General features: G+C 38.3%; 1 protein-coding gene across 3 annotated transcripts in view; it reads right to left on the bottom strand.

Moving 5' to 3' along the window:
* Positions 1-27610, bottom strand: part of SVEP1 (sushi, von Willebrand factor type A, EGF and pentraxin domain containing 1) — a gene marked incomplete at its 3' end in the record, with an annotated part of 122972 nt that overhangs the window by 62662 nt on the left and 32700 nt on the right. For all 3 annotated transcript variants that reach the window (XM_079331661.1, XM_079331663.1, XM_079331662.1), the window contains exons 4-14: positions 20889-21047; positions 20461-20640; positions 14767-14946; positions 10358-10555; positions 7897-8015; positions 6544-6673; positions 5828-5932; positions 5029-5160; positions 3572-3766; positions 2452-2573; positions 960-1068 (exon numbers count right to left, since the gene is read on the bottom strand). In XM_079331661.1, the coding sequence (XP_079187787.1) occupies positions 960-1068; positions 2452-2573; positions 3572-3766; positions 5029-5160; positions 5828-5932; positions 6544-6673; positions 7897-8015; positions 10358-10555; positions 14767-14946; positions 20461-20640; positions 20889-21047 (1629 nt within the window). The remainder of the gene's footprint in view (positions 1-959; positions 1069-2451; positions 2574-3571; positions 3767-5028; positions 5161-5827; positions 5933-6543; positions 6674-7896; positions 8016-10357; positions 10556-14766; positions 14947-20460; positions 20641-20888; positions 21048-27610) is intronic.

Raw genomic sequence — 27610 nt, 5'->3', positions numbered from 1 at the left:
TTTACAGATTAGTTCCAGCTGTCATTAGCATTCATCCTTACCCTGATGACAAATGCAAACTGCCCTGTGTCTGAACACAAACAAATGCTCTCAGAGTGAAGCATTACAAAAGGTGAGCATAAGCAGGAAGTTCTGCCAAGTAACTCCACCATAAATCAGAGACACAGTCCTATGACAGATTCGGATGTGGATCTCCCAAAATGCCTCCTGCTAAGAGAGGTAATGTAAGTTATCCACTTTCAGCTTTTCTGCTCTCAGCACCTCTAGGGGACTCAGAAAGCCAAGAATAACAGCAGTACAAAATGGACACTAAGAGTGGGACTGAAAATGACAATTTCCTTACTCTGGCAAAAACCCAAGTGGGAGCAACAACTAGGATGGTTATGCCTTTCACTCTGACATAGCCATGGTGCAAATTGTGTCCTTGCATGCAGGAAGTATTTTCACAGCAAATGGAGCAACTTCAGCATATATAGCTTTACACAAGAGGATTCTGAGCAGATTTCACCTGGCATCACAGATGACCCTCATTTTCTTAACAATCTCCAAATCTATTTATTGTAGCTTTTCAATGTTTTGGTTTTAAACTGCACGTTGTAAAGAAGTTCTTATTTTCTAGGCTAACCAAGCAGGTTTCAAGGACTCTGTGTGTGTGCGTGCTTTTTTTCCCTCCCCACCATAAGGCAGCCCAGAAATTCTCCTCCACACTATATAGAAAGCAGCACTGATACAAGACATCAAAGAGTTCAACAATATTCTTATATTAAATAAATAAATAAATAAATGTAATAAAATATAATAATAATAACAATAATATTTTAAAACCTTCAATGTTATTGCTTATTACCTTATGAATACCATAGCTATTAAAAAAAAAAATCTCACATTCCACATTGTGGAATCATGCTGCTTTAAACCCGGATGGCTAAGAATCAATATGAAACGGAACCAATAATTACCAATGGCAAATCCATTTTCATAATCATAATTATATTCCAAGCAATGTTTCTGTGTCTGATCTTCCAATCTGCAGTCAATATCATCGACATCATTACAGAATGATGGGACCTTTCAACATAAAGAAGAAGAACTTTAAAAACATAAGACTACAGAGCCCTCTCCCCTGACTTATAAAACCTTCTAATTACTATGTAAAGTACTGGTTCTGCCAGTGATACTACATTTCCCCTTTCATGTCTCTTAAAACCCTGGCAAGGTCTGCTAGATGTATGTTTTATTGATACAACTTGGAAATAAGAAATCAACTTGCACAAGTATAATCTCTTTATCATAGAAGATGTTTTTTTTAAGAGAAGATGCCAATTCATTGCTCTTACAATTAATCACTCTTGCACATCAAATCCTAGAATACAGAAATAAACTGAGGCATTTTTCTCCCTCCTGTTTATTCCAGCTGTTACTTGGAATTCTGTCAGGTTTACAACAATGCTGCCACTTTTTTCTAGCTTTCAAACCTTACCCCTTCATATCCACCTCTCCCTAGCCATGGAAAGAGACCAAAAAATCTCACAGGAGAAGGCAAAAATATCTCAGGAAGACAGAAATCACATGTCCAAAATCACATCACAAATCACATAATAGAAAACTCATAAACCTTTCTGGTACAGTTTATCTTTTTCACTCCACAAAAACAGTGGAGATTAATTACATAAGAATAGTCAAATGCATGATTTTTGATAAAGTATGCATTTTTTTTTGCTTTTCCTGAAAGGTTTCAAGCAAATTGGGCCATAGGCCATGTTTTGAAATGGTTTTGTTTTTTCTATATCAACTTTCATTTGAAAGATGCTCCTGCCCATTCATTCCCACTTTTCACATCTCAGTAGAGTTTCAAATTCCTGGGAATTGGAATAAGCATATTCAGAACAGCCTTTCTGGTTTTTCCAGACCACAGTATTTTGATGTAATTGCTTGGAAAGGTCACTACCCATTTTTTCCTTATTATCTTTTACTTGCCAATAGGAAAGGTCCAAACACAGGAACCAGGGAAAGAAATAGAAATAAAACCAGTCAAGATTTCTCTACTGGAAAGAACAAACCTGAATCAAGGCAAGAGAGTAAAACATATTTATGTCCAAGTGTTAGATACTGCCTGTTAGATACATCCAACCTCCAAAACCAGCACTGAGGGGCTTCAAAACAGGTTCCCTTTGGAATGCTATTGAAAATCTACAAGCTGTAGCTCCCTAAACTACTTGGACACTTGTATAAATTCTGTCCCATACAAGCCCACATTGAAGACTAAACTGAATTAAATTAAAATGCCAGAGGACACATTTGTTTTTAAAAATACCTTGTTGCCCTCTGAAAAAGTTCAGATTTAACTTACCGGCTACTGCTATCAATTTGCTTGTACAAAACTAGTTATTTGGAAAAAGTAACAATATTTTTCAAGAAGCATGTAAAGGGAAGGAGAATTTACTAACGTACCATTTTACCAAGTGCACTCTGAAATGCATCAGTAAAGGTGTTTAGAAGATTGTTGTCATCACATCGTGTTGCTTTGTAGAGCATTTCAAAAGATTTGAATCCATGGTTTGCAAAACGATTTACTGAAAAATGTAGGAAAAATAAATTTTTACTGATCAATGCATGAGTTTCAGAACTATAATCAACATAATTTAGCTAAAACTGAAATACAAGAAGGTAAGAAGCACAGTCTTTAAATCAGCAATCCAAATGAATCACATCTCAGACAATGATATGACCCTTTGGCAGGCATGAAATTTACTGGAAAAGTTAAAAGAAATTAAAACCCAGGTCATTTTTCTACTTGAACATTTTCTTAATGGAAGAAACCTAAGAACTGTAAACTAGACTCCATGCTAACTTCCAAGGGGAAAGCAATAAATATAAGTCTTATTACTAATGCTGCTAGATTAATATAAAAATTCTTATCCAGAAATTAAGCAAAGTTTGGAAGAGTCAAAGTTATGGATTTTAAATTAGTAGCTCTGAAACATAACTTTTGTTTGTTCACAGCTGGAGAACTGAGCTTTTATTGCCGAAACCAAGAAACTGACTGTGGTGGAGGTGGATGCAATATGGTACCAAGACTGGCTTCAAATGTAGTTCTAATATATTTATTAAAAAATGGCACCAAATGTGCCAAAATTCCACCACTGACATTTTGCATGTGTCCCTCTCAAAGAAAAAACAAAAACTTTTCTAATCTGGTTGTAATTAGATATGTAAGCACAGCACACACAGCATTTAAATCAGTACGCTGCAAAGACTGTTGTATTCCTATTAAAAAGACACTGATAGTGTTTGTCAGCAAACTGTTTCAATCAACCTCTTAACTTTGCCATCTCTACTATTTTGTGGGATTCCTGGGATTGAAATTCACCACTATTTTTGTGGTTTAGACAGATTCTAAAATAATATGTACAGACTTCCAATCATTGTTTCACAAGATTTGTAACAATTCAGAGGCAGAGGACATTATAAATAAATACAAGTCGGATTTTCTAAAATATTTTCATTTGCCTTCTCATTAAATATAGTCTTTCATGAGTTGCAGATTCATTTTAATAACAGCAAGACTTACAAGAGCAACTAGGCCACTCTGGAGAATAAGGTGGCCTCCAGAGTCCATCATCATATGTACAATAGTAGTTTTCACTTGATCCTTCTGAAAAGCTGTAACCCTCTGCACAGTGCAATGTGCAATTAACTCCTGCTTCATCTGATGAGCATATAAAATCACCATTCACAGGCTCAAAGGAAACTTCACAGGGAGAACCTATGAAAAACACAAAGATTTATAAATTGATTAATGTGGCGAAATAAGTGATTCTTCATGAAAACAGCTCTGAGAGGATTTCCAGAATACTTAGTATTGACTTGATCTTGCCTCTGTTGAAGTTTGTGGAAGTATTATTTGCTATACCCATAAAGTCAGGATCAGGTTACTGCTAAATAATTCTCAAATTCTGCCATTGCAATTGGAAAACCAGAAACATGAAGACTTAAAAAAAGGTTTTACCTATGAAAAACTATTTATGAAAATAATATAAAATAATAATCAAATTTTTCCCATGAACTTTATACAATGGATTCTAGTATACCATATTACATTTTGAATTCTGAAACCAAATATTATGCATTCTGCACCATCACAACAACGTATGAATTTGTTAGAATCATTTCAGGATAACTTCATAATCTCAGTTATGATGAATTTTTCAGGAGAACTGTGAAGGCAGTTGTGAATGGCTGCAAATACTATGCCACAAACAGTGAACCACAAGGAGTCTGAGTTTGTATAGACCTTGAAACAATGCCGGTTCTAAGCACTGGCTTGTTCTTGCTAAGATTTAGAGTAAATCAGAGACCAGCACATTCATTTCCAACTTACCTTTCTTGAAAACTATAACCAAAATTCCATTTTACATGATTTTAAATTCTCTCTTCACTAACAGATATTTTTATAGAGATGTCCAACTGAGACATAAAAAGCAGAAAGCAGATATGAAGCAGATTTTCCATTCTTAATAATTTATATGCCAAATTATTGTTTGGACTTTTAATGAGAAAGTGAACTGTAGGGAAGAAATGACTATGCAATAAACAGAATGCAGCAGTATATCTATATGTACATACATATCCCAAAATCTAAAGAGCGTTTTATTATCTACTGCGGTATTTGCATGTGAGAAATTGGCAGAAAGTTTTTTTTTTTAACTGCAGATTTGAAGCAAGATTTGAGTAACACAAATTAATACATTTCACATGGTATTATAAAAACTCTAAGTTTTTTGGCTTAATGAATCATAATTTCAGTGCCTTAATATGTCATTTTAATTTATTGAACCAAATCATTGCTGTGCTGCTTCAGTTTTAAAGAATTTTTTTTTGTTGATACTAGCAAATATCTTGACTGCCTTCAAGTTACCTCAGTATAAAATGGCAATAACTAAATGAGGAGGTGGAGAAATCTTGCATCCTTTATGACATTCAGTTAAAGCAATGCCAGATCTTGGTTAGAATTTGAAGGCAACACACCTTTGATGACAATGTGGATCTCACATGTCCTGTTATTGCCAGAAGGATCCACAGCTGTGTACTGGACTGTTGTCTCTCCTTTGGGAAAGAGATCTCCAGGTGCATGACTCCTAGTGACAGTCAGTGGACCACCTAGAAGAGTTAAAAGGCAACATAAAGCATTGGTAAGTAAAAGAGTGCTCCTCATACTCAACCTTGACAAAAGGAAACGGCAGCAAATCTTCAAAATTATGTGTCCTTAAAAATAGCTAAGTAAAAAGAACCTCAGCAAATCTCAAACTCCAAGGGATCAAGAGTGATCAAGGGTGGAATTGTCTAGCTGTCGGCTGGTCAGTGTCATTTTTGCTTTTTGAGGGAAAAAAACCCTTAAAATCCCACAAACTTCAGCAAGTCTTGCTTTGATCTGAAAAAGGAGCAGAAAGTCTTTTGTCATGCTTTTGATGGAAGTTCTGAGATAAATATGAAATGAGCCATGTTTGGAAGCCTCTTTTCTCCAGTCCTTCCCTATCAGCAGCCCTGTAGCCATGAATGTTTGGGTAGGTGGAGGAAAAACTCTACTTAAACAGCAGCTCTCCTGTCCTGGAGCCGGAAAGAGCTGAATGGTGAATGTGTGCCTAAGAAAGGAGTATTTACTCAATGCAAAAAATCCCCCACACCTGCCTCATTGTGAAATTTAATTCCATGTCAGTGTTCTAGCTTTTTTCTGATGAGATTTATTTAAGTAGAATATATCAAACTAGGCTGTGATACCTGTGCATTCATCACTGTCACATGTATGTTTTGGGGAGCACTATCTCACCTGAATTATCTGAAAATTCTGGTTCTTCCCATATCACTGGGTAGTCATTCTCTGCTTGCATGGGTGGTGGAGATCTGCATCTGTCAACTACAGGAGGCTCTGCATCTGCAGAATTTGAAAGGATGGCATGACATTAGCTTACAGAACTACTGCCACACTCAAATAGCATCTATAACCAGAACAGCAGCTTTAATTTCATATTGGAAGATACAACAAAGGTGCACACTTAGAAGTTGCTGAAATTGGAAGATGCTGAGTGAATGGATGAGTAATTATTCTGCTGAACTCATGGTTTCTGCATTGTTCATGCTCTACAGAGCAAACTTTGGACAATCTGCAGGACTCCTGAATAACATAACTGTGTGACAGAAATATTTGAATAATGATTTGCATCAGTAATATGTGTGAACTTAGGAAATTTGTTGGAGTCTTTCAAGAATTAAATAGAGATTTATGATGAAGGCAATAACAAAATAAAGATTTAATAAACCAGTGTGAGGAGAAATCTTAACAGTCAGAAAGAACAGCAGAATAAAATACACCCCAAGTATGTAAGTTGTAACTGTACGTATGCAAAACCTTTATGGAGATGACAATACACCTGGGCCTACAACTGCACACATAAAGGCCACACTGACTCACAATCTCTTTCTGCACAAATAAGAAGGTTTCAGCCATGACAGACAGCCTTCCCAGTGATTTTTGCCTGCACTTACCAATAACCTTGACACTGAATGTGCAGCTTGCCTCATTGCCTGACTTATCAGTTGCTGTGTAAGTAATGTCAACTTTGCCAATTGGGAGAAGAAATGGTGGTATGAAAGCTGGGGTTGCACGAACCGAGACCTGTTATAGGAAAACACGCATTATTTAAAAGCCAAAGCTGGTTACAATTATGACATTCTTGTTTCAAAAAGTGGACAGAGTAGTATCCTTCAATGTCAAGCCTGTTCATGCTGACTGCAAATAGCCTCTTAAAGTGATGAGGACAGTCTTTACAAGAGTGCTCTATGTCTCTTCTTAAGCCTGTCTTCCTTATAGTACATGGATCCCTAGTCAGGACCTAGACCCTGACTTGGCACAGATTACAGCACGGTGCATTAAGAAAATTCCATACTGGCCCTTGTTTGTCAAGTGGCACTGAAGGCACATTATGTCAGCTTAGAACTTGTTTTGCCTGCTGACAGTTCTCCAGCTGCAAGGGCAGCAGACATGGGAGAGGAGTGCAGCAGCAGCTGTGGGGTATAAGTAATTACATATACAGTTTTAATCTATGTATGTGTATGAGTCAATAGCCCACAGATGCTTCAGTATGGCACTTGGGTTCTACAGTTCAATGAATGACCCTGTGTCAGTAGAGCTGTAGTACTTGACCATAGCTATGCCACAGAAAGTAATGAACTTAGATCTCTTTTACTGGGAGAGCTAATTTTCTTAAATAGCTCAGTGCAAAAAACTCCTGCTTTAAAGGCACACACAGACTCACTGTTCCTCTGCTGACTCCTGATAAAGGATTCAGTTGCTGTAACTTGATTATGTCTGAGCCTGTAGGGAATGTTGATCTTTATGAAACAGCTCTGGAGCAAGTTTTCCTGATAACTCCATTTCCAGACCTCCTGATATGCATAGTAGCCAATGGCCACATTTCTGAACCTTGCAAAGAAAAATCAGATTTATCTTTCTCACTCAGGAAGCTGAAATTAGTTTTTACTTATTACAGCATGTACTTGTTAGCTGTTTAGATTAATGAACTGGTTTACTTCTTTCTGAGACGAGTTTATTAAACTTCTTTGCACTGTAAGCTCATTTTTAAAGCAGCTGTCTTCACATTATAAACAGGAGCACTTTATTTCTTTTGACCACATAAATATGAGGTTTTATGCACTGAAACACCATGCAGTGTTCTGTGACTATATAACTCTAATCAAGACAGAAAATGCTGAATTCTCAATATACAAACTTTCTATGAGCTTTTTCTTCTGCTTATCAGAAGAAATTCTAGTGGATCTTAAAATAAATTGAAATCAGAAAGACTGCCTCCAGTTAAATAGATACAGGTGTTGACTTGCCTCTTCACCAGAGTTATCCTCAGCTGTTGGTACCTGCCAGCTGATATTAGCAGAGTTATGATGTTCCAGAGTCACAGTCTCAATATTGTCTGGGCAGTGAATCTGAGGTGCTTCAATATCTAAACCAGAAAAAGACAATCTGGTTTTATATGTGGTATTACAGAAGTAAAAGCTTATTAACCACTCTTTTTTGTTCTGCCTGGAATACAAATTTATGTATTTTTGTAAACTTCCTATCTCTACCCCTTTGTAATTCTTGCCTAGAGTTTAATAAATGAATAGTAAATTCTCCTGAGGAAAGGACTGATTTTTGCTGTATTTTTGTTTATCACAATGATATTCACAATGAGCACAATGATATGGCTTCTACATAGAACCAAATGCCATGTAATAAGTAAGAATAAATATGTTTCTTTTATTACCCATCCCTTCCTCCTCAATCCTTTCCCTGTCCAGGAAAAGGACACATACAGATGAAAACAATTGTTTCTGGTAGTCAGTGATGAAAAAAAACTGAAAGTAGTTGTGACATGATATAGATACTATGAACAAGACAACAGTGACTCAAATTCTCTGGAGCATGCTGTGGAACTGACTTAAAAGTAAATTCAGGCAGCAGTTGCTGGAAATGTTCCTTAATGAAGTCCTGCTACAAGGTATTATGCACGACAAATTGAGTCTTCTTGTGATGTGTGACAACGCCAGATGGATCCAGAGGACCGGTGGCACAATATGGGCAACACCACCACCACCTCTACACCTCAAGTTTCTCAGATAACTTGTACTTCTTCAGTTCCCTGGCACAGGGCCTCCCAAAACATTTGTGGTCAGGTTATTTTATAGCTGTAGTGCTTGATAAATGGTCTCTAGAATCACAAGGCAAGGACACATCTGGCTCTGAACTCATCTATGCCCAAGAGGCTTTAAAACAACTCAGAACTGATATCAATTATGTTTTTATTATGAAATAGTTCCAACAAAAACATAACTCGGGGAATTAAATTACAAAATTAAGAATGCAAAGCAATAAATATATGTGATTTTGCCTTCCTTTGAACTCAGTCAAATAAAAATTTTATTAAAAATGCACTCTTATAAATAACTACCACTTATGGCTCACACTCTCTTGACCACAGCCTCCAGGCTGGGGCACATTCCACTTAAAAGTGAAATTCTCTAAAAGGGCTAATAATAAATAAGTAAGAAAGAAAATGGTTCTTTTGAACTGGTCAAATATGTTGGCAGCAAAACAGAGAAAGACAATAACAAGAATGGAAGCAATTGAAATACAACTGCTCATTTTAGTAAAAAAGAATAAGCTTCAGAGTTTCTCAGTGCCACCTACACTAGGGATTTATGAACTAGTAACATCTAAAAGCTTGAACCCAAGCCATGCTGTTTTATCTTGATCTAAACACTTCTGCTTGTGCTGGGATCCCATCAAACATTGAAAACTGTGGTTTGCCCAGGTTTACACAAGAGATTCAGAGAAACAATGTGGTACATCACAAAAGGGGAAACAGTAAGTTTAAAGAGAGAGACAAAACCTTCCTGGCCTGTAGAGAGAGAAAGTCTCATTTTCTGTAGTGACCTGGCATAATGACTGCTGTGTTTTCTGCACTGTTCCATCACCCAGTGGTTGGCAAGGGCCCCAGTTTGGGGGAAAATAAATAATTCTCAGAGCACAATAGTTCTCAAAGAGGTGAAGAGCATATTCCCAGACAAACTCCTGTTTTTATCCTACTATAATCCAAAGCCAGACCCTTTCCATTTCAGTTATGCATGTTTGTACGGGAGTACCTAGCCTAACACTTCTAGAAGAGGTGGGTAAATATGGCAGAGACATACTGAAATGCGTGTCACCATCTTCTGCCCAACTTTACACTCTATGTCAGCCAATACACTCAGTGTTAGTGAATTTTGGCCTTAACTCTTGTGCACTGTTGCTTGGGGTATGTCAACAGCAATGCCACTCAAAGACAACTAAAATGAGTATTTCTCTATAGTCTGTCTATCAGCCAGGACTTACACAGCATTCACAGTTTTGGTCTGACTACAGGGTTTACATAAACTTGTGATAAACCAATAATGATAGCTTTACCATTATTATTTTATCAGAAGTGTGCATTCCACTTTGAATATCTTTAAGCTACAAGTTTTCACTTCTACTTTGAATTTTACCTTCATATCAGGCCTTTTAGCACCTAACACCTGAGAGATGGAGCCCAGGAGAGGAACCTGAGGATGAGCACTACAAGATGACACTCAAGGAACCTATGAACTCCACATTTTTATTATAAATCTGACAGACAAGCTGTAAAGGTACAGGCAATACTTCTTACATATTGTTTAAATTGTGCTTTCCCCAGTTCAAGCCTGTCCTCACTCAGTTATTTGCTGTGTGCTTCCCTTCACTTCTGCACTCATGTATACACAGACATTTTTTTGTGCTGGTCTCTACCTTTACAAAGAGCCTCCTGGATGTTTGCATTCCATCTCCCAAATGAAATGCACCTTATTTCTTCTCTAGCTCCAGACAAGATAAATCCTTTGGGACAGCTCAGCTGGCACACAGTCCCAGAAATGGCAGGCTCCAGCCCACATCTGGGAGGGAGAACTGTCACACCTGCTGGCTTCTGGAGGATGGGACAACGCTTTTCTGCAAGACAGCAGTAGAACAAGACTTTTAACTGACATACACAAAGTACAAATTCAAAAAAAATCTGCAAATAAAGTCATATGGAAAATCAATGGGAACAAAAAATAAACAGTATTTTCAAGAGTCTGCAGGGGTATGAGTGCACCAAAACATTAAAATCTGATGGAACTTTGCTACTTTCAGTTCTGACTGAAGTAAACAGCAGCCAGTTTATCAGGTTTTCTGTTTTCTCACTCATGTTCTTCTCTGAAACACAAACATGGTAATTTTCATGCTGAACCACTGTATCCCATTCTCTAGATTTGCCTTTTTTTCCTTCTTCTTCTTTTTTTTCCTTACAACTTCATCTTTCATGATTGCTTTGCAGTTGCATTTCCTTGCTTCTATGAAAACTAGACCATAGCAGGAGAGAGAGAATAGAACAGGTATCTGTAACTTTCTACATCTTCTGTACTCTATCTTGAAAAAAAGAAAGGGAGAAGAAGGAAGATACTCTCCATGAACTCTTTATAAGTTAGGGATATGACACATGACTTTGCTTCCTGCATTCCAAACCAAATGAAATTGGCCTTGGTCTTGTCTGTGTTCAAAACAGCTGGAAAGACTCAGGGTGACCATAGGAAGCAGCTGAGCTCTGTAAAACCAGGAAGGGTTGATGGTTGCTTAAAGGTTTAAAATGAAAGTTTTGAACTACTTTATTACTAGGGTTTACTACAAATCCTGAATTTCCACTAGTATCAAACCAAAAACCATGATGTATTTAAACAGGTTCACGAAAGTGTTGTTTCATTCTTAAACTGTTGCTTTTAGGAATGCTATTTTTACTTCAAATATGGAGACCTGAACAAAGAAGGCAAAAAGGGGTATCTCATGAATGTGGTTTGTACACTTTCAGTACTGTGTCTTACAACAGACAGTAGGCAAGCACAAAAGAAAAATGCTTCCTTATTCAGACTCATAACTCTTCATAACTTGTCAGCATAGAAATCAAGCAGGTCATTATACCAAGAGAACAGAAAAACCAACCCAACCCAGCTACACAGAAGGGAAGCTCTACTGAGCTCTTAGCAGTGGTTTAATGACAGAAAAGTGATTCACATTCTTTTCTCTCCTCTCCTTTCCCAAAACACCAGCCAGTAACTGAAAACTGATTTTTATGAATAAAATAATTTAAAAATTCTAAGTATTCTGCCTATTTCCTGAAAATTAAACCCTCAAAGCTGAAATTTAAAAGCCATAGCAATTAATAACCAATTAATAACTTCATTTCAATACAACACACAGGTCACAAACACTTCTAACACTTATATAGTTCAGGCATGTACTGTTGGTTCTGCAAGGTGGGACAAATCCATCAGGAATAAAAACCCCAAACCCTAAGTTTTGGTTGCTCACCACTTGAAGGTAACTCACAGATAGCAAAAAGAACACAAATTTAAAAAACAATACTTGTAGAGGCACGTTAAAAGCATTAAAATGTGTATTAATCTGGGAACAAGTAGAGAAACTGTGAAACATGCAAGCATGAAAAGCACAGAAAAGTTGCAGCTCTCTGGGAAGCAAAAACAGCTGAGCCTCTTGCTTGAGAAACATCCAGCTATACTAGAAAAATCCAAGTACAGCACAATCCTGAGATGTCTGACAAAAATGAGGATAAAAATTGGTGTATTTAACACAAGGAATTTCTTTTAAGGAAGACAGGTTTTACCAGGAAGTGCAACTGTAAAAGTGTTACTTAGGTTTTTTATCTGTGCTCAACTCCAGAATTTGATCAAGCTGATCCAAAAGTCTGGAATTCATTAAGGGTGGAGGGATATCTATGACATTAGTCATATTGACATGGAATTAATATAGAAGAAGTATTTCTAAGGAGACACCAGAATCTGCTTTCATATGCAACCATCTGTGATGAAACACAGCACTGTATTATAATTCTCAACATCAAAAGGAACTTGACAAATAAGAAGAGTATAAAGCAAAGCATGCCTCCTTCCTTCAATCCCTTTGCCAGACTGTTTCAGGAAAAAACCCTTGCCTGCTGCAATCAGAAGAGTGAATTAGTAATTCTTTAAACACTAGATGGCATCAACACCCTGGTCATTTGTATTTTTCCTTCACTAAACCTTGAACAAAGAAAGGAGAAAAGTATCTTGCAAAATGTATTCATTTTGAAGTGCTTGATATTCAGCTTTCTTCAATGGGTAGGGAGCACAAGAACACAACTATGGAGCTTTCCTGGTTTTATTTGTTTTCCCTCTAAACTGTACAAATGACAAAGCTTCACTTTTCAGCAGATATCTTGTTTGTCAGCCACCTACAAAATATATGTAGTCTCCTCAGAAGCAGCTCATTGATGACAACACCTTAAATGAAAAAGACAAAAATTTAAAACATATGTAACATCCAAACTTGCATTACCTTCCAGTCTCTTGGAAAGAGATGCATGACAGCAGACCCCACAGAAGTGAATGTAAGCAATCCAGGAAATGTTATGGGACAGGGACAATTATGGGACAGTTATGGTTACCCATGGCTGAGGTACAGTCTCAGTGGGCAAACTTTGCACTGATGAGCAATCAAACTGAAAGGCATCCAGAAAACCAGCTAGAGGATACCCCGAGGTCCAAGAAATCTGTTTCAAGGTAACAGACTGAAAACAACTCCATTTCAGTTTTCTAACAGCAGGATATGAAATCAATAAATTATCAATTGCAAATGTCTAAATACAGCAGGATTTCCATCCAGTACCTTTTATATAATAGACTGTAAATAATAGTTAGGAGCTATTTGGACTAGAAATTAACAAACAATACCTCCATGACAATGACCATCATTCAGAAAATGGGTACAAAGGGTAGCTTCAACCTTGAAGAGGAGGATACGATATCAGTGGTCTGATTTACACCTTTCCCTGAATAAAACTCCACACGTTTATATTGAACCTTGAAGCTTGTTCTAAACACCAATCACAAGAAGCAGCAAGAGGTACTTCACTCTTAGCTTTCCTTTCTGACAATCAAAGGTAACTAAATTTTTCAGACTGAGCAAAAATAAGATATTGCCACGGGTAATCCAGGAATGGAGGCAATATTGCATGATGTGAAAAAATCTTCTGATAGAGTGGAGCTGGATTTTATTAATTAAAATGCTAAGCTAGGAAGGATGAATTCGACTGATGAATATGGTTAATCTTCTAATTATAATATTCCAACCAGATTTCAGGGTCCCTTCCTTTTGAAGTTAATTGAAGTTTTTCCACTGATTTTAACAGAAGAAAGATTAGGATCTCTTAGAAAACGGTCTTGTTAAATTATTTCTTGTGGATTATTTTCATAATTTCAGAGAATGTACTTAGAGTTAGAAATTTATGCTTGTCTCACACAAAGTTCACATTTTTAAGAATGTAATAAAACAGTAATGAAATAGGAAGTAGCCAGAGGTTCAAGTGAAGTCACCTTGCTGGCACTTCACTTACTGGATCCAGGTGACATATTCCTCACCCTGATTTTGGTCAGGACTTGGATCAACTTCTGTATTGCTGGACTTTAGACTTGTAATTTTTTTTTTTTCTTCAATCTATGCTAGGAAGCATTTCAACTGCATTTCATCATCTTACTTTTCAAAGTTAATTCAATACCTGACACCAGTCCTAAGCAGACAATTCTGAAATATACAGTCCTTTATTTTTGGAACAGTAATACATGCCTATCTATCTCTGCATAACTGGTGTGACCTGTGAATACTGACTCAGAGGTGCTTGTGTAAACTCTTATTTCCTTGCTGTGAGCCAGCAAAAGTGACAACTTTTAGTCTGCACTCATAACACCTGGCTAACATAAGCTAGTCCTTGAAGATCAACTTTAGCTTTATGATGGTAACTCAGACTGCTGGTTGTTCATATTTAATCCTTAGACCTACTACTTCTGTGCTTCTTGCAACACACTGTGTGATGGTCTGACACGAAGGAGGCACATCAGCCTTTCAATACTCAGCAGTCCATATTGTATTTAAGTGATAATCTGTCCACTTTCTCCATTCACAAATCCTTTTGCCCTTTCCCAACATCTAAGACCTGTATAAAACATCCAAAGACAAATTCTCATTTGTATCATAGCTTCACCAGTTATTAAAATACGAAGAATTTCTCACCTGTGACAGCATGTGAGAAAAGGCTGCATTCTAACAAGAACAGTGTTAGATCAGATACCTACCCACACATTTTGGCTCCTTTGAATTCCACTGAGAGGTTCCCTGGCAGGTGAGTTTGCTGTTTCCTTCAATTTCATAGCCCTCATTGCAGGTCACAAAACATACTGTCTTGTAGGAAATATCAGCTGTTGAACAATTAATGTGTCCGTTTTGAGGAGACCAAAGTCTGGGACATGTTCGAACTGCAAAGGGAAAAAAACCCACCAGTTCACTCTCAGCACTGAGTATCAGTGAAGTTACACTACCTTTTTTCAGTTTTTCGGAAGTAGGAGAGATACTGTGTTGTACATTAGTTACAGCAGTTTGTATGAATTTAGCGAATAGAGTTGGTACAGAGTAAATTTCTTTTAAAGGTTTGATATCTTCCTCTTCTTGAAACCATCTTATATAGAATGCATGAAGTTGGGCATGCACTTCCAAGCTCACCTAAGTATTGACATAAGTTCAAACTAACTGTGCATCTGGTACACAGTGGTAATGTCAGTCAGCCTTCAAAACAGGACAGCTGCAGGAAAATAGAATCCTGTGAAAAAGCATGTGTTCCTGGGAGTTTCTAGTCTCCCAACAATGCCTGAGAATTTTTCTGGGGGATTTCAAGCTGGCAGGCTGGTATGAGCTGACTATACACCAGGGAACAGGCTAAGAACTTATAAACAGGTCGGATGACAGTGTTCCAGTACACAGGAATTTTCCCAGGCACTCTGGCTGTGCTCACAGAATATAGAGATGTGTCAGCGAACCAGAAGAGAGGATGCTCAACATGCTGGAGGAGACAGAGAGGCAGGAGGAAGGAATACAAGCTGTTTATATGGCTTGTACACCAGGTCCACGAGAGATGAAAAGGAACAAATCAGGCTGTAGCTGAGACAAAAGAGACCCTTTCAGGTGTCAGGCATGGAGACAGTCCTGGCTGCTCCTCAGCACAGAGGCTTTCCTCCTGTAATGTCTTGCAAACACAGATTCCAAGGAGAATGCAGTCCTGTGCAGGATGTGTATGCACAAAGGGAAGCAGGGAAGTGAAGAGTGACCATCAGATTGTCTTATGGTTTTACTACTGAATCTTGATGCTGCAATCTTGAACAAAGCTACTCTTAATCAAGGCTGATCCCAGAAGAGATGAATGATCATAGAAGAAATAGCAATGGTATGACCTGGTTTTATGTTCTTTGTTTCAATGTAATCCAAGATTTTACAGTAAAACCTCTTTCCTTAATGCCTTTTCAGTGCAGATCCACTTCTGCTAGCATGTCATGCTCCAGTATTTGTGTCCTTGGACGCCTCCAGACAAAACTCTGGACTACCTACACACTGACTGGCCTTTGAGTCCCTCAAATAGCTAAGCTGTACACACCTACAGTCTAGACATGAGTATGTGATGGTGATGATACACCAGTAACCAGCTACTGGCTTTCCAAAATGAGTGGAAAACTGATTTAAAACTGATCTCAGCTGAAGCTGGCAGATACTGTTCAGTATTTTCAAAATAAAAAATTTAAGGGCAAATGGTGTGATTGCTCAAAAATATAACCAAGGAGGCTGCTGTTCCCTAAACTTGCAGAATCACAGAATGGCTATGGCTCGAAGGGGCCACTGGAGCATACCTAATCCAACCTCTCTGCTCTGCATTGCTCATCCTAGAGCACATTGTGCGGGGTTGTGTCCAGAAGCTTTGAGTATCTCTAATGAGGGAGACTCCACGGCCTCTCTGGATGGTCTGTTACAGCACTCAAGTCACTCTCACTGTAAAGAAGTTCTTTCTTAACTCAAGTGGAACTTGCTATGCATCAGTTTCTACCCATTGCCTCTTACTCCATTGCTTGGCACCACTAAGAAGAGCCTGGCTCCCTCCTCTTCAGACACTTTCATACATTGATATGATCCCCTCTCAGTCTTCTCCAGGCTCCAGCTCTTCCAGACCCTCACCCTTTCCTCACAAGAGGAGCTCTGTTCTCAATTGTTTTCCACAGCATCTGTTCACCTTGCCAGCAGGAGGGCAACCTCTGGTGATAGGTGATTTCAGAGAACTGCTTCTCTGCTATGATTTGAGAAGCTCATTTTACCAATTAACGTAATCTTGCTCCTGCCAGGTGGGAGGCAAAACAAGATCTGCTCTACAAATGCACTCAAAGGGAAATCAACTTGATAACCTCTCCTTTCTCCAGTAATTGTTTACTCTGCACACAAATGGACACCACTAGATACCTCAAACTAATTAATGGGTGTCCCAGTCTGGGGTTTCTCCTTTGCACCGAGATCACCCAGAGGGGACATGAAGGTGGTTCAAACCCTGGTTTTCTCTGAAGCCACCGAAGAGAGATTGCTGGAGACAGTTTTCTCTTTTCCCAAGGATTGTTTATTATTTCTTATCTCAGGGAATTTTTGCCTGGCCGGCAGCGGTCTGCCCAGCCTGGCATCCGTCGTGGAATCTGACTGGTGAAGGCAGGGCTTATCTTATATAGTTTGTATTATGTATTACATGTTTACAAAATTTTCCCAATACAATACAATTTTATTAAATGGTCCAGCCCTGACCCCATCCAATCCAAGAGTGCCAATGTGTCACCCAACATGGATGACAGGGAGAAGAAGGAGGAAAAGGTGTCCACCCCCCAATTTCTCCATCTTGGCCACGTGTCCCTTATCATAAACATTCAAAAAAAACCTATTTATCTATGTTCTAACAATCTAATTTACACTTCATTAACTTTGGTAGCTTGTTTCCATTCCCTTTGTGCTGACAACTTCCCCCAGGGGTTAGAATTCAGCACCTGTGACACCAGGGTCTCACTCAGAGGTCTTTGAGACCCTTGCCAGGGGGGTTTTGAGACCCCCAAGGAGGCCAGGGGTACACCCTGGGCTCCCACAAATGGGCATTAGGCTGAATGCTGCTTCAACTGCAAGCCAGCTCTATAACTACAATAACTACACAGCCTCTGAAAGCCACAAACAACAGATGCTAAATAATGTATTTTTTGTAAACAACTATGGTGGCACCTAGTTAAAAGGAAAAAAGTAGCAAAATGTATGAATATGGGATAAAAAAACAAAATAAACCACCCAGCTGTACTTACTATAACTTTATATTACCACTGTCTCATGTTCACTCTCTGAAGGTATTACTACTCTTGTGTTTGCACATACACAGACATTCTTTAGGAAGTGTATTTAAAAACAATCTTGAAATGTTCATTTTGTGAGGCACTCTGAGCTTCAGAGTAGCTTCATAACGTGCTGTATCTTAACTCTATTAGGGGGAGTAAGAAAAACATTCTCAGCTGAATCTCGTGCTTTATCCACAAAAACTTTTCTCTTTTAAGGTTTTCACCGATCTGCAGTAAAAAGAAGCAAATTATATCAAACCCTACTACTTAGGAAGCCTGAATGAAGTAAGAGCACTGTTAATGTGCCTACAGAGAAGGCAGTCCCTTCACTACCTGCTGTCAGGCCATTTCTTCTAGGAAGGACTACACAGCTGCAGTGCTCCTGCCTCCTCAAGTATTTCATGTTCATGCTTACTCAGTGTCTCAGCATGGCTCTGGCAGAAACCCGTGCCTGAGCCTGTGTTACCTTGGTCATGCTTCTAAGCATTAAACACCAACCCATCCTCTTATCAGTAACACATTTTCCATGCCCAAAAAACATTTACATAAAGCCAGTGAAAGCAGCAACAACAGTAACAACATATTCCACTTGCTCTGGGGTTTCTCCTAACACATTTTTTTCTGGATTAAATACATGGTTTGCAGTTCTTTTATTTTCCTGGGTTACTGTTAATTGCATGACATATGACTGCATTAATCACTTTCTAATAGCACAGCAGATTTTAGCTAGCAAAAGAACTGAGGAGTATTTAATGTCAAAATCCAAAGCAGTGAAATGGGATTTTCCTTGACTCTCCTCTCCTCTTCCTAATTTATGTGATAAAATACTCTCAGGATTAACATGACAGCTATAAACCATGCCTTTGATCTTGCTCCCTTTCATAGTCTGAGTGAATTAAGACTAGCAGACCCAGCACATGTAACAGTGGGATTTTTAAATTTTTCATTTTTTAAAATTTGAAGTCTTCAGTATGATGGACAATGGCACAAACAAAGCAAAAATTTATCCTTCCAGTGCTTCAAAGGATATTAGCTCAATATGAAGACAGTATATCAATGCAGACTTTTTCCTTACCTTTCAAATTCCTTGACAAAGAAAGATCACACCCCAACACCAAATAGGTGAATTTGTTTAAATTCTTCAGAAAGATTTTCAAGAACCTGAATCTTTCACTCCTCCATGAAAGAGAAGATGAAGCATCCCTTCTTTGTGGCTGACTGCAGCTTTCCCCAGATTTTTTTGTAGAAAGGGCAGCTGTATTACAGAAGCTTTGATAGAGGGTGCTCTTTCCTAGTATCCCAGTCTGCCTGAATGCATCTTCAGACTGCTGGACTGCAGAGAAGTCCACAGCTCCAAGTCCTGCTACTCAAGATACCCTCACAGTACTGGCCAGCAATTTATTTTCTATTGAAACTTTCTCCTCTTGTCACTGGAAGCTAAAAAGGAAACCTAAGATTTCTGGGTTTATTTGAAGAAATTTCCTACAAATCTAAGGTGAAGTAAACTGCTATATGAAGAATGTCCTGAGAAACTGATCTCTAGCTCAGATTCCTCCTTTCAGAACCATAAGTTGCTGTTTCTCTCAGGGCTGTAGAGCTTGCTGTACTGTCATAAAGTGCTAATTCCTCCAAAGATCAATCCTGTCTTTTTTCCCTGAACACGAAGCCAGGACAAGTTACAGAATGAGCTGATGGCTTTTTATTTACTAGCTTGCAGTGCAGCACATTATTGTCATATGTGCTGTCAATGAATAACAGCATTCAAGTCAAATTAAGCATGCTGAACTACATCTTGTGACTGTTGAAGAGATAAGGGCTTCTATCTGGTTTATTTTTTTTCATTCCCTCCTTAGAAGACACACCAGGCAGATATATAGTCATGGGATTGCAGTTTTCATTCTAAATCATCAAAAAACCCAACTTCAGGAAGTTTTGTTATAGCAAAACAAAACTCTGCTCCAATCAGAAAACCCAGAAATAATGTTTTACAGGATGCTCTTTCTTGTGTTTCCTCTCTTTCACACCTTCTGTTTATTTCTGGCTGACATCCTTTTATAGTGAACTTCTAGGGTATTGTCAGTAATTTCCTATTGAAATTCCACTCAAAATTCTTCTGAAGACCCTGTTCAAGCCCCAGGTAAGAAGAAATTCTAAGAAAGCAAATTCAAATTCTTCCACAGTTAATGTCTCCCAACATCCCTCTATGCTGAGTGTGGTGGATGATGTAAAACAGCCAGGTGGCAAGGTCTTGTTGCATATTAAAAAACTTGGTAGGTTCACTGGGTTTATACAGTGTAGATACAAAAATTCATACAAATTAGGTAGACAGAAGTGAATAGAGGTTTAAGAAAAGGGACTGTATGTTCACTTGCAAAAGACTGCCCACCTAGTAAATATTGCTCTGCTTTTTCTATTGTAGAAATCCTCCTACTGTTTTAGAAAGAAAGGAAACAGCAATTGGGATGGCAGCCAACCTTTGGAACTTTCTTTCACACATGGGCTAACAGGATCAGATTGCACACCTGACCATGTAGTGAGTAAAGAAAACCACTGCAAAGAATGAACAACAGTAAAAAATACTTTTCAACCACATACCTCTGCAAGTAGCCTCTGATCCAGACCACTGCCCATTGGGTTGACAAAGCCGGATGCTGCTTCCCACGAGATCAAATCCTGCTTTGCATCGGATTCCACAGGCAGCATTAAAGTAATTGTTGCAGACATTCTGGACAAAGTGACCATTTTCAGGGGGTTTCAGTTCAGGGCAGTGAACAACTGAATAATTAAACAACCACAACAAAGTGGTTACTTGCTGGAGTGCAAAAGGCCACTGAAGGAAAACAATCTTTTAAAATTTCAAACTCAGCTTGCAGCTTGGCATTTTTGCTGGTTTGGAATGACAGAGAAAATCTTGCATGCAATTTGACATGTCTCTCACAGTGCAAAACCACATAAAAAAATTGTCCCAGCACTGCATTGTGCATTCCAGGGATAATATTCTGTTCCTTGATGGAAACACTTACCTTCACAGGTTTGTCCTACAGCACGATACCCCTCCTGGCATGTGCAGTCCTCAAGGGAGGTACTTCCTGGTGGAGAAGTATGATTCTCATCAGGACATAAGATGCAAGTGCTGATTCCACCTGGTGAACCTTCAGGCTTGTATGTTCCCGGTGGACAAGCTTTCCACAAAAGAAAACAGAAAGGAATTCAGGACATTCACCTTTCACCTAGCATATTTTTTCAGATGTGTTGCTTTACTGTTATTACATTATTCATTTATATGTTCAGTGTCAGTTAGGCAGGAGCATTCTCCACTTAAAGTATTGCAGAGTCCTTAATAGGTTTGAACTAATGCTGACCAGACTCGGTGGAATAATCTGCAGTGACTGTCTGGGGACTGGCATCAAATCCATGATTAATCATCTTGAAAAGAAACCCAGTCCCAGAAGGCACACCAGATTTTCACCAACATAACCTGTGCAGACCTTATGGAGCCATTCTTGATTCGGAAGTGTAAGAAATTAGTTCAGACTTAATCCTTGCCATTCAAAACTTCACAGATGTTTAATACACACGGACTCATAGTAAAAAACTAGTACAAGCCATCAAAGCCCCCTGCCTTTGATTTACATGTTATGGTCATATGATATATATGATCTATATACTAGATGTGCTAAAATGTGAGAGGCACAGACAATGAAGGAATTAATCAAAGCAACCTCTCCCTGAAGCCTTTGCACTGTATTTAATATTTTTAATTCTGTGCACCTACACACACAAGCTTTAAAAACATTCAGGTGATGTTTTCTAAAGCAAGGAAAATGCATAGGAAAAAGGTATCTCCCACCAGAGAACTTCACGTGGGCTTGATGTTCTGATTCTTACTGCTCTCTGACTTGAATTCTATTCTTCAGGATACTACTGTAATTATTTGTCTTTCTTTCACAAGACATGTGAATTAGAGGGGTGACTAATCAACAGGTGCTGCTAAAGTGAAATTTTGAATGACCACATTACCACTTGAAACAGAATGCGAAGATACTTGTGCTGAAAAATGTAACTCCTAATGAAAAGTTCAGGAAATATTCTGAGAAGGTTATGCAATAGAAACACTGATATCCAGCCAAAAAACTCTCACTCCATTAACTTAACTGTCAACAAAATGGCCACATTTTCTCCTTCAGACTGCAGGTCAGGCTCAGATGTTCTCCCCTCAGTCATTTTGTACCATTTGAATGGAATAAAGAACTGTACAACCACGAACATGCTGAAGTGACTTCCTCCTTACACACTTAGGTGTGCACTGCTTGTCTCTCCTATGGAGCTGTATTTCCTGGAGTGCAGACATTCTGGCAGCATTGATCTCCTCTTTGGTAGGTGTAAGACCAACTTGGTCTAATCTGTGACTTAGATGCTCTGTTTCTTGTCTTGTTAATCAAAACTCACTGCTTTCTAGGCAACTGGGGAAAAAACAAACCCAAAGCAAAAGAAAATCCATTCTCCTTTCTCCTTACCTGTCATGAGAGAATTGACTTTCATAAGCCAAGTTTTATGGAATACACCTCCAAAAAAATCAGCCAATATGAACAGGTGGCACTTTCCAGAAGGATGATTTTTTGGATAGCCTACAGAGCAAATATTTTTGTTGGTTTTTCAGAAAACTTTGTGTGTTTTTTTTGAAGAAAGCAGTTGAGCGGCTTCCAGTTAAGAGGCAATTTTGGATGCTGAAATTGGATTCATAAATATGTATTTTAAATGCACTTTTAAAGAGACAATGACAATGCCTATTCAGGGATATAAGTACAAAAAAAAGCATTTCAGGAAGAAAATAGCAGAAAAGTCGAATCAGATCTAGAGATGGGAGTTTTTAATTTTTCTTTTGGTATTTTCAGAAAAGCATTGAGAAAAAGTCCCTTTCATATAATTCACCTGTCCTTCCCATCCAAGACAATCTTCTTGGACTGCTACTGCTTTTCTTTGATCTGTGTAGATATTCTTATTTTGGACATCACATGTCTCTGAAATATTCTCTTCTGCTTTAGATGATCAGAGTATCAGAGGCATTACTCTGAAATATTTCCATCTGGCACTCTGTGAAGGTCTCTGTACATCCTTTTTAAAACTGTATCCAGCACAAAGTCATGAAGTGCATCCAAGAGCAGACAGGAAAGAGTGAAAATTAAGCATCACAGGGGACCTGCTCTATGTCAGAGCTGCCCTCCATATGCCAGTTGAAGTAAATTAGCCTTTCCTTTTCCATGTATGGCATATAAAATGACATCTAAACTAGGTGATACATTCAAAAAAATCCCACCCCGTAACCAACAAACCTGCAACCTAATTTCACTCTTCCTTTCAACCTCACCTTAAATAAAAACCAGCAGCAATTTACTCTTTCTGTTTTGAGAGCTATGGGATAAAAGTAATCAATCATTCTATGATGTGAGCATGTTTTAACAATAAACCCAGTAATTTGCTTAGAGCTTTGAATCAGTCTGGCTTTGAAGAAAATGATTAATTCTGAAATCACACTTACAATTTGCTCTTTCCAGTCAAGCAGCAGGAGGTAAATAACACTGTTAAAATGGTTATTAATGTCTCTACTGAGAAAAACACGTGTTTCAAAATGTCCTCACTTTTGTATGCTTCAAATGCTTATCACTGCCTTTACAGGAAGTTGAATATATCCTAACTTGGCATTTTATGTGGAATCTTTTTCAAGTTTGAATCCCTGCTCACTGATCCCACATACGCCCTGGACATATTCAAACTACAATACTCCACACAAGTTCCATTCAGAATCTTTGCTAGAAAGCACTGGCTTACAGAGATATTTCCAAGTGTGTGAGATCATACAGCCTATTCTGAGATGTCAAAGAGATGGTTTAAGAATAGAACATAAGCACCCTGTGCATTTTCATAATTTCTATAACAGTCAGAGGTTAGCCTGGCCACAGCTCATGTTAAAACCACCCCAAATCAGCTGTGGATGAGCAGAGCCCTGGTCATCTGCTCTAGACTGCCCACACGGACCAGCTAGACTGCAGACCCATCCCAGCCAGCACTACAGCATAGCCCATGGCATAAACTCAGTGATGGATTCAAAGCTAAGCCAGAGCTTAATGGGCAAGCACATCTCAAAAGCCCAAAAGCTCAAAAGCCAAATTTTATTCTAGCCACCTGTATGCATTCATCAACTCTGCACCAGCAACATAATGACTGCAAGGAAAGATCATACTCTTCGGTGCTAATCTGGAAAAACAAGTAATATTTTAAAAGGTTTGTTTCCCCTTTCCAACAATGTCAGGGTGTAAAAAAGCCTCAAAACAGTGTGTGAATAAACCCCAGCATAAATAAAACTTGGCATCATCAAGAGTGACAAAAAGAAACAAGAATTTAAAAATGGGAAAACAATTTTAACAGTATCAGCCTTTAATGAGAGAGGAAACTCATGTGCACATTGCAAACATGATTTCCTCAACAAAAAATGTGAATTTCTATATGTGAACCATGTTGTTTTCTGCCCAGAAGCTAGGGGAAGAGCAAGGAAATGCTTTTTGTTTAATGTAATTCTCCTCTTGAGACCAGAATAGTGAGCACTGAGCTACACCAGAGGATTACCTCTTTGTTAGTGTGCTAACCCAAACAAGCACAAGGCCCAAATTCCCCAAGCACACAAAGATGGCTCATATTGAAGTTGTATTCCACAATCTGCTTTCATAAAACGGTAGATGTTCATCAACAATTCACATGCAGATTCTATTGTCTGTATTAATGACAGTGCAGTAACTTTCTGACCAGAAATGATAAATGAAGTATACTTGAGAGAATATAGAAGAATACTTGGTCACTTCAGCACACCTCATGCATTTTCCTCCTCACATATGTTCTCCTAGGGTATATAACTAGCGGAAAAATGGTAAGAAAATCAGCCATATCTCTTCTGTTTTTGAACATTACTGGGCTTGATGACATGTTGGGCCACCAATGGAATGCACTTTCTTATACTTAAGTTGCACACAGAAAAGAAATCACTACAAAAGAAATATGACAGGGGTTTGCTAGAAACAAAGAGTCACAGGGCAGACATAAAAGCATTTCAGTCAACTAACCATACTGATAGAACAACTGTATGTTGAGATGCTTGAAGTTAAACAGTGAACATGGAATGTTAGAAAGGGCTGCTAAAAAACGAAAGAACATACTTTCAAATTCAGGAATTCTGTTCTGTCTTCCTACAATTATGAAAAACTGACATTTTAATCTTCACACAATAACTTAATATTGTAAAAATGACAACAAAAACAAAGATTTATTCTAGAGATTCACCAAACTATTAATATTTTGGCATTTTTAAAACGGTAAATACTAAAGTCATCAGCAAAGTTAAGCAAACTAGCACTGAACCCCCACAATGGCATAAAGACTCCAGTCTGGACTTAAACAGGAGGAGATCATGAGACAAGGGTTCTTCTTCTCTGTGATATGGGATTCCTCTAAATGTACAAGTACTCATTTTAAGAATAAACATTTCTGCCTTAAAAAATATAAAACTTTCAAAATCCTGGGAGACCAGGCAAACTCAATTTCCTCTCCAATTATTCTAGTGCTCTAAGTCACTGAAATAGAATTATTCCTCAATTATCCCAGTGTTAAGAGAGAGGAGACTCAAACTCCATGTATTTCAAAGATTAATTTGAGGGATTTTGTATTTTTCCTCAATGCATAATTTCTCCCACTAACTACCTTTCCTAAGTAATCCCCGGCATGAATGATTTTTTCCACAATTTATGCTAATGAAGGATCTGATTAAGGATTTATCTTTTGTGGGATATGGCAGGAATCAGCTAGGCAATATCCTGTTCTCTTCTGCATCAACTTGAGCTCTATTGATACACAGCTATTCTGATGACGGTAGTCTATAATTCTCATTTTTTCCCCAAAAGTGCAAAGCCTAAATGAAATGACACCTTGATGCAAATCTCCAACAGTCTTTATAACTCAGCCTCCAACATCTTAAACGAGGAAAGAAAGCCAAGTTTCCCATCTAATCTAGTTGTGTTTATGGTACTGTAATTATTTTTATTATATTGATTGCATGGATAGGTACTCAGCAGACCTGTCCCAGAATCACAGTACACCATGAATACCTGTTCTTACTTGGTTTCCTGGTGCCCACTAAAAATGATGGAACCCATAAGTGACAGAATCTCCAAACGTGGAGATTTTTAGTTGAGTGGATCTTACATTGGGCATATGCTTCCTTGTGTTTCTAGTAATTTTTTGGAAGTTATGTGGAAGATCCACCTCAAATTAACTCACATTTATGTCTGTGGAGAACTGCAGGTCTGAACTGCGGGCTCAGCCTTCCACTCCTTTACTTCACCTATTATTGCTGTCTTGGCAACCATAGGGGAAAAAAGAAGAAGCCACAACTGTAACTTCATGTGTGTGAAAAAAGTGCTCTGGTAGCTGTATTTGCCATGTTTTAAATCTGCCACCAGGAATAGGATTGACAATAGAAGTTATTTTACTAAATGGAAATTAAAACTTTAATAATTAAGAATATATGGAGAAATTACAGTACAGTATCATGCTACATATTTTTATTTTCATATGTGCATCTCTCAACATGACAAAGTACTGCATGATCAGATTTGTCTAAGAGTCATGCACACCCTTGCTTAGAAGCAGCAGTAGGAACAAGGGGCTATTATGAATTTTTTTGACAATAGCCTGCCAAATAAAATGCACTTTATAAGGACAAGCCATGGTGCCATGTAGGAAATGGAGATCACCATTCCACACCAAGCAGTCAAAGACTTCCTGACACTTTTGTACTTAACTGCTACAGAAGAGGATGAGTTTGGAATGTCCAGTAGTACACACAGCACACGGTACTGCTCAAGCTCACTCCTGCCTCGAAAACCCCTTCTGCTGCTGCTGCACACTTAAAGTGTGAGTCACCTCTTCAGTGGAATGCGAATAACATGGGAAGCCACAACTGCATGGAACTCTCCAGCCCTCTGTCACCTCCGCATATTTCACAGTGATATCTCTTGGCTTTTGCTGCAAACACTTTGCAAGCCATTCTCAGCTTGGGTCAGCAGGATTACAGACCATCATGGTCTCTAAAGTACATTTTACTGGACCTGCACATGAAGATCTTTAAGGTTGCTTCTCTAAGACTTGTTGTCACATTCATTATCTAGGAAGATGGTTTTTCTTAAGATCAACTATATGGTAGGTTTGTCAGATTGCCCACATTGTGATTATGAAATGCCTTTAGAAAGATAAAGAAAAACAAATCTAAACTTTTGGCAGATACAATAATCCAACTTTCTTTTAGTCATGTGTGATGCTATCAAAAAAACCCCAAAAAACCAAAACTCAAAATGGCAGCAACAACAACAACAAAACGAGGCAGCAGCATGCTGCGATTACAAAAAACAGGCAAGGAAGTGGCTTTAGTTAAACATTTGACACATATGACTTGTGAAAAGGCTGCAAATGAAAACCCTGAGCTTGCCTTTATGTGTGGGGATCAGGGAAAGATTTCTAAGTCGCAGTGTGTTCTCCAGCTCTTTAATATCTCCTATTATCCCCGGCATGTGCTCCGCATTAATTTCAGATGGCACTGAACCTGCTCATCCATCTGCTCTTTGTCAGTACTTTTTAAGCACCCTTCTCAAAGCAGCATGATTAGCAATTTAACAAGCTAGATGTCTCTGTTCCTATTTGA

This window comes from Erithacus rubecula (assembly GCF_903797595.1).
Source record: "Erithacus rubecula genome assembly, contig: SUPER_Z_unloc_6, whole genome shotgun sequence".
NCBI classification, from domain to species: domain Eukaryota; kingdom Metazoa; phylum Chordata; class Aves; order Passeriformes; family Muscicapidae; genus Erithacus; species Erithacus rubecula.
This window is presented reverse-complemented; position numbering and strand designations above follow the sequence as displayed.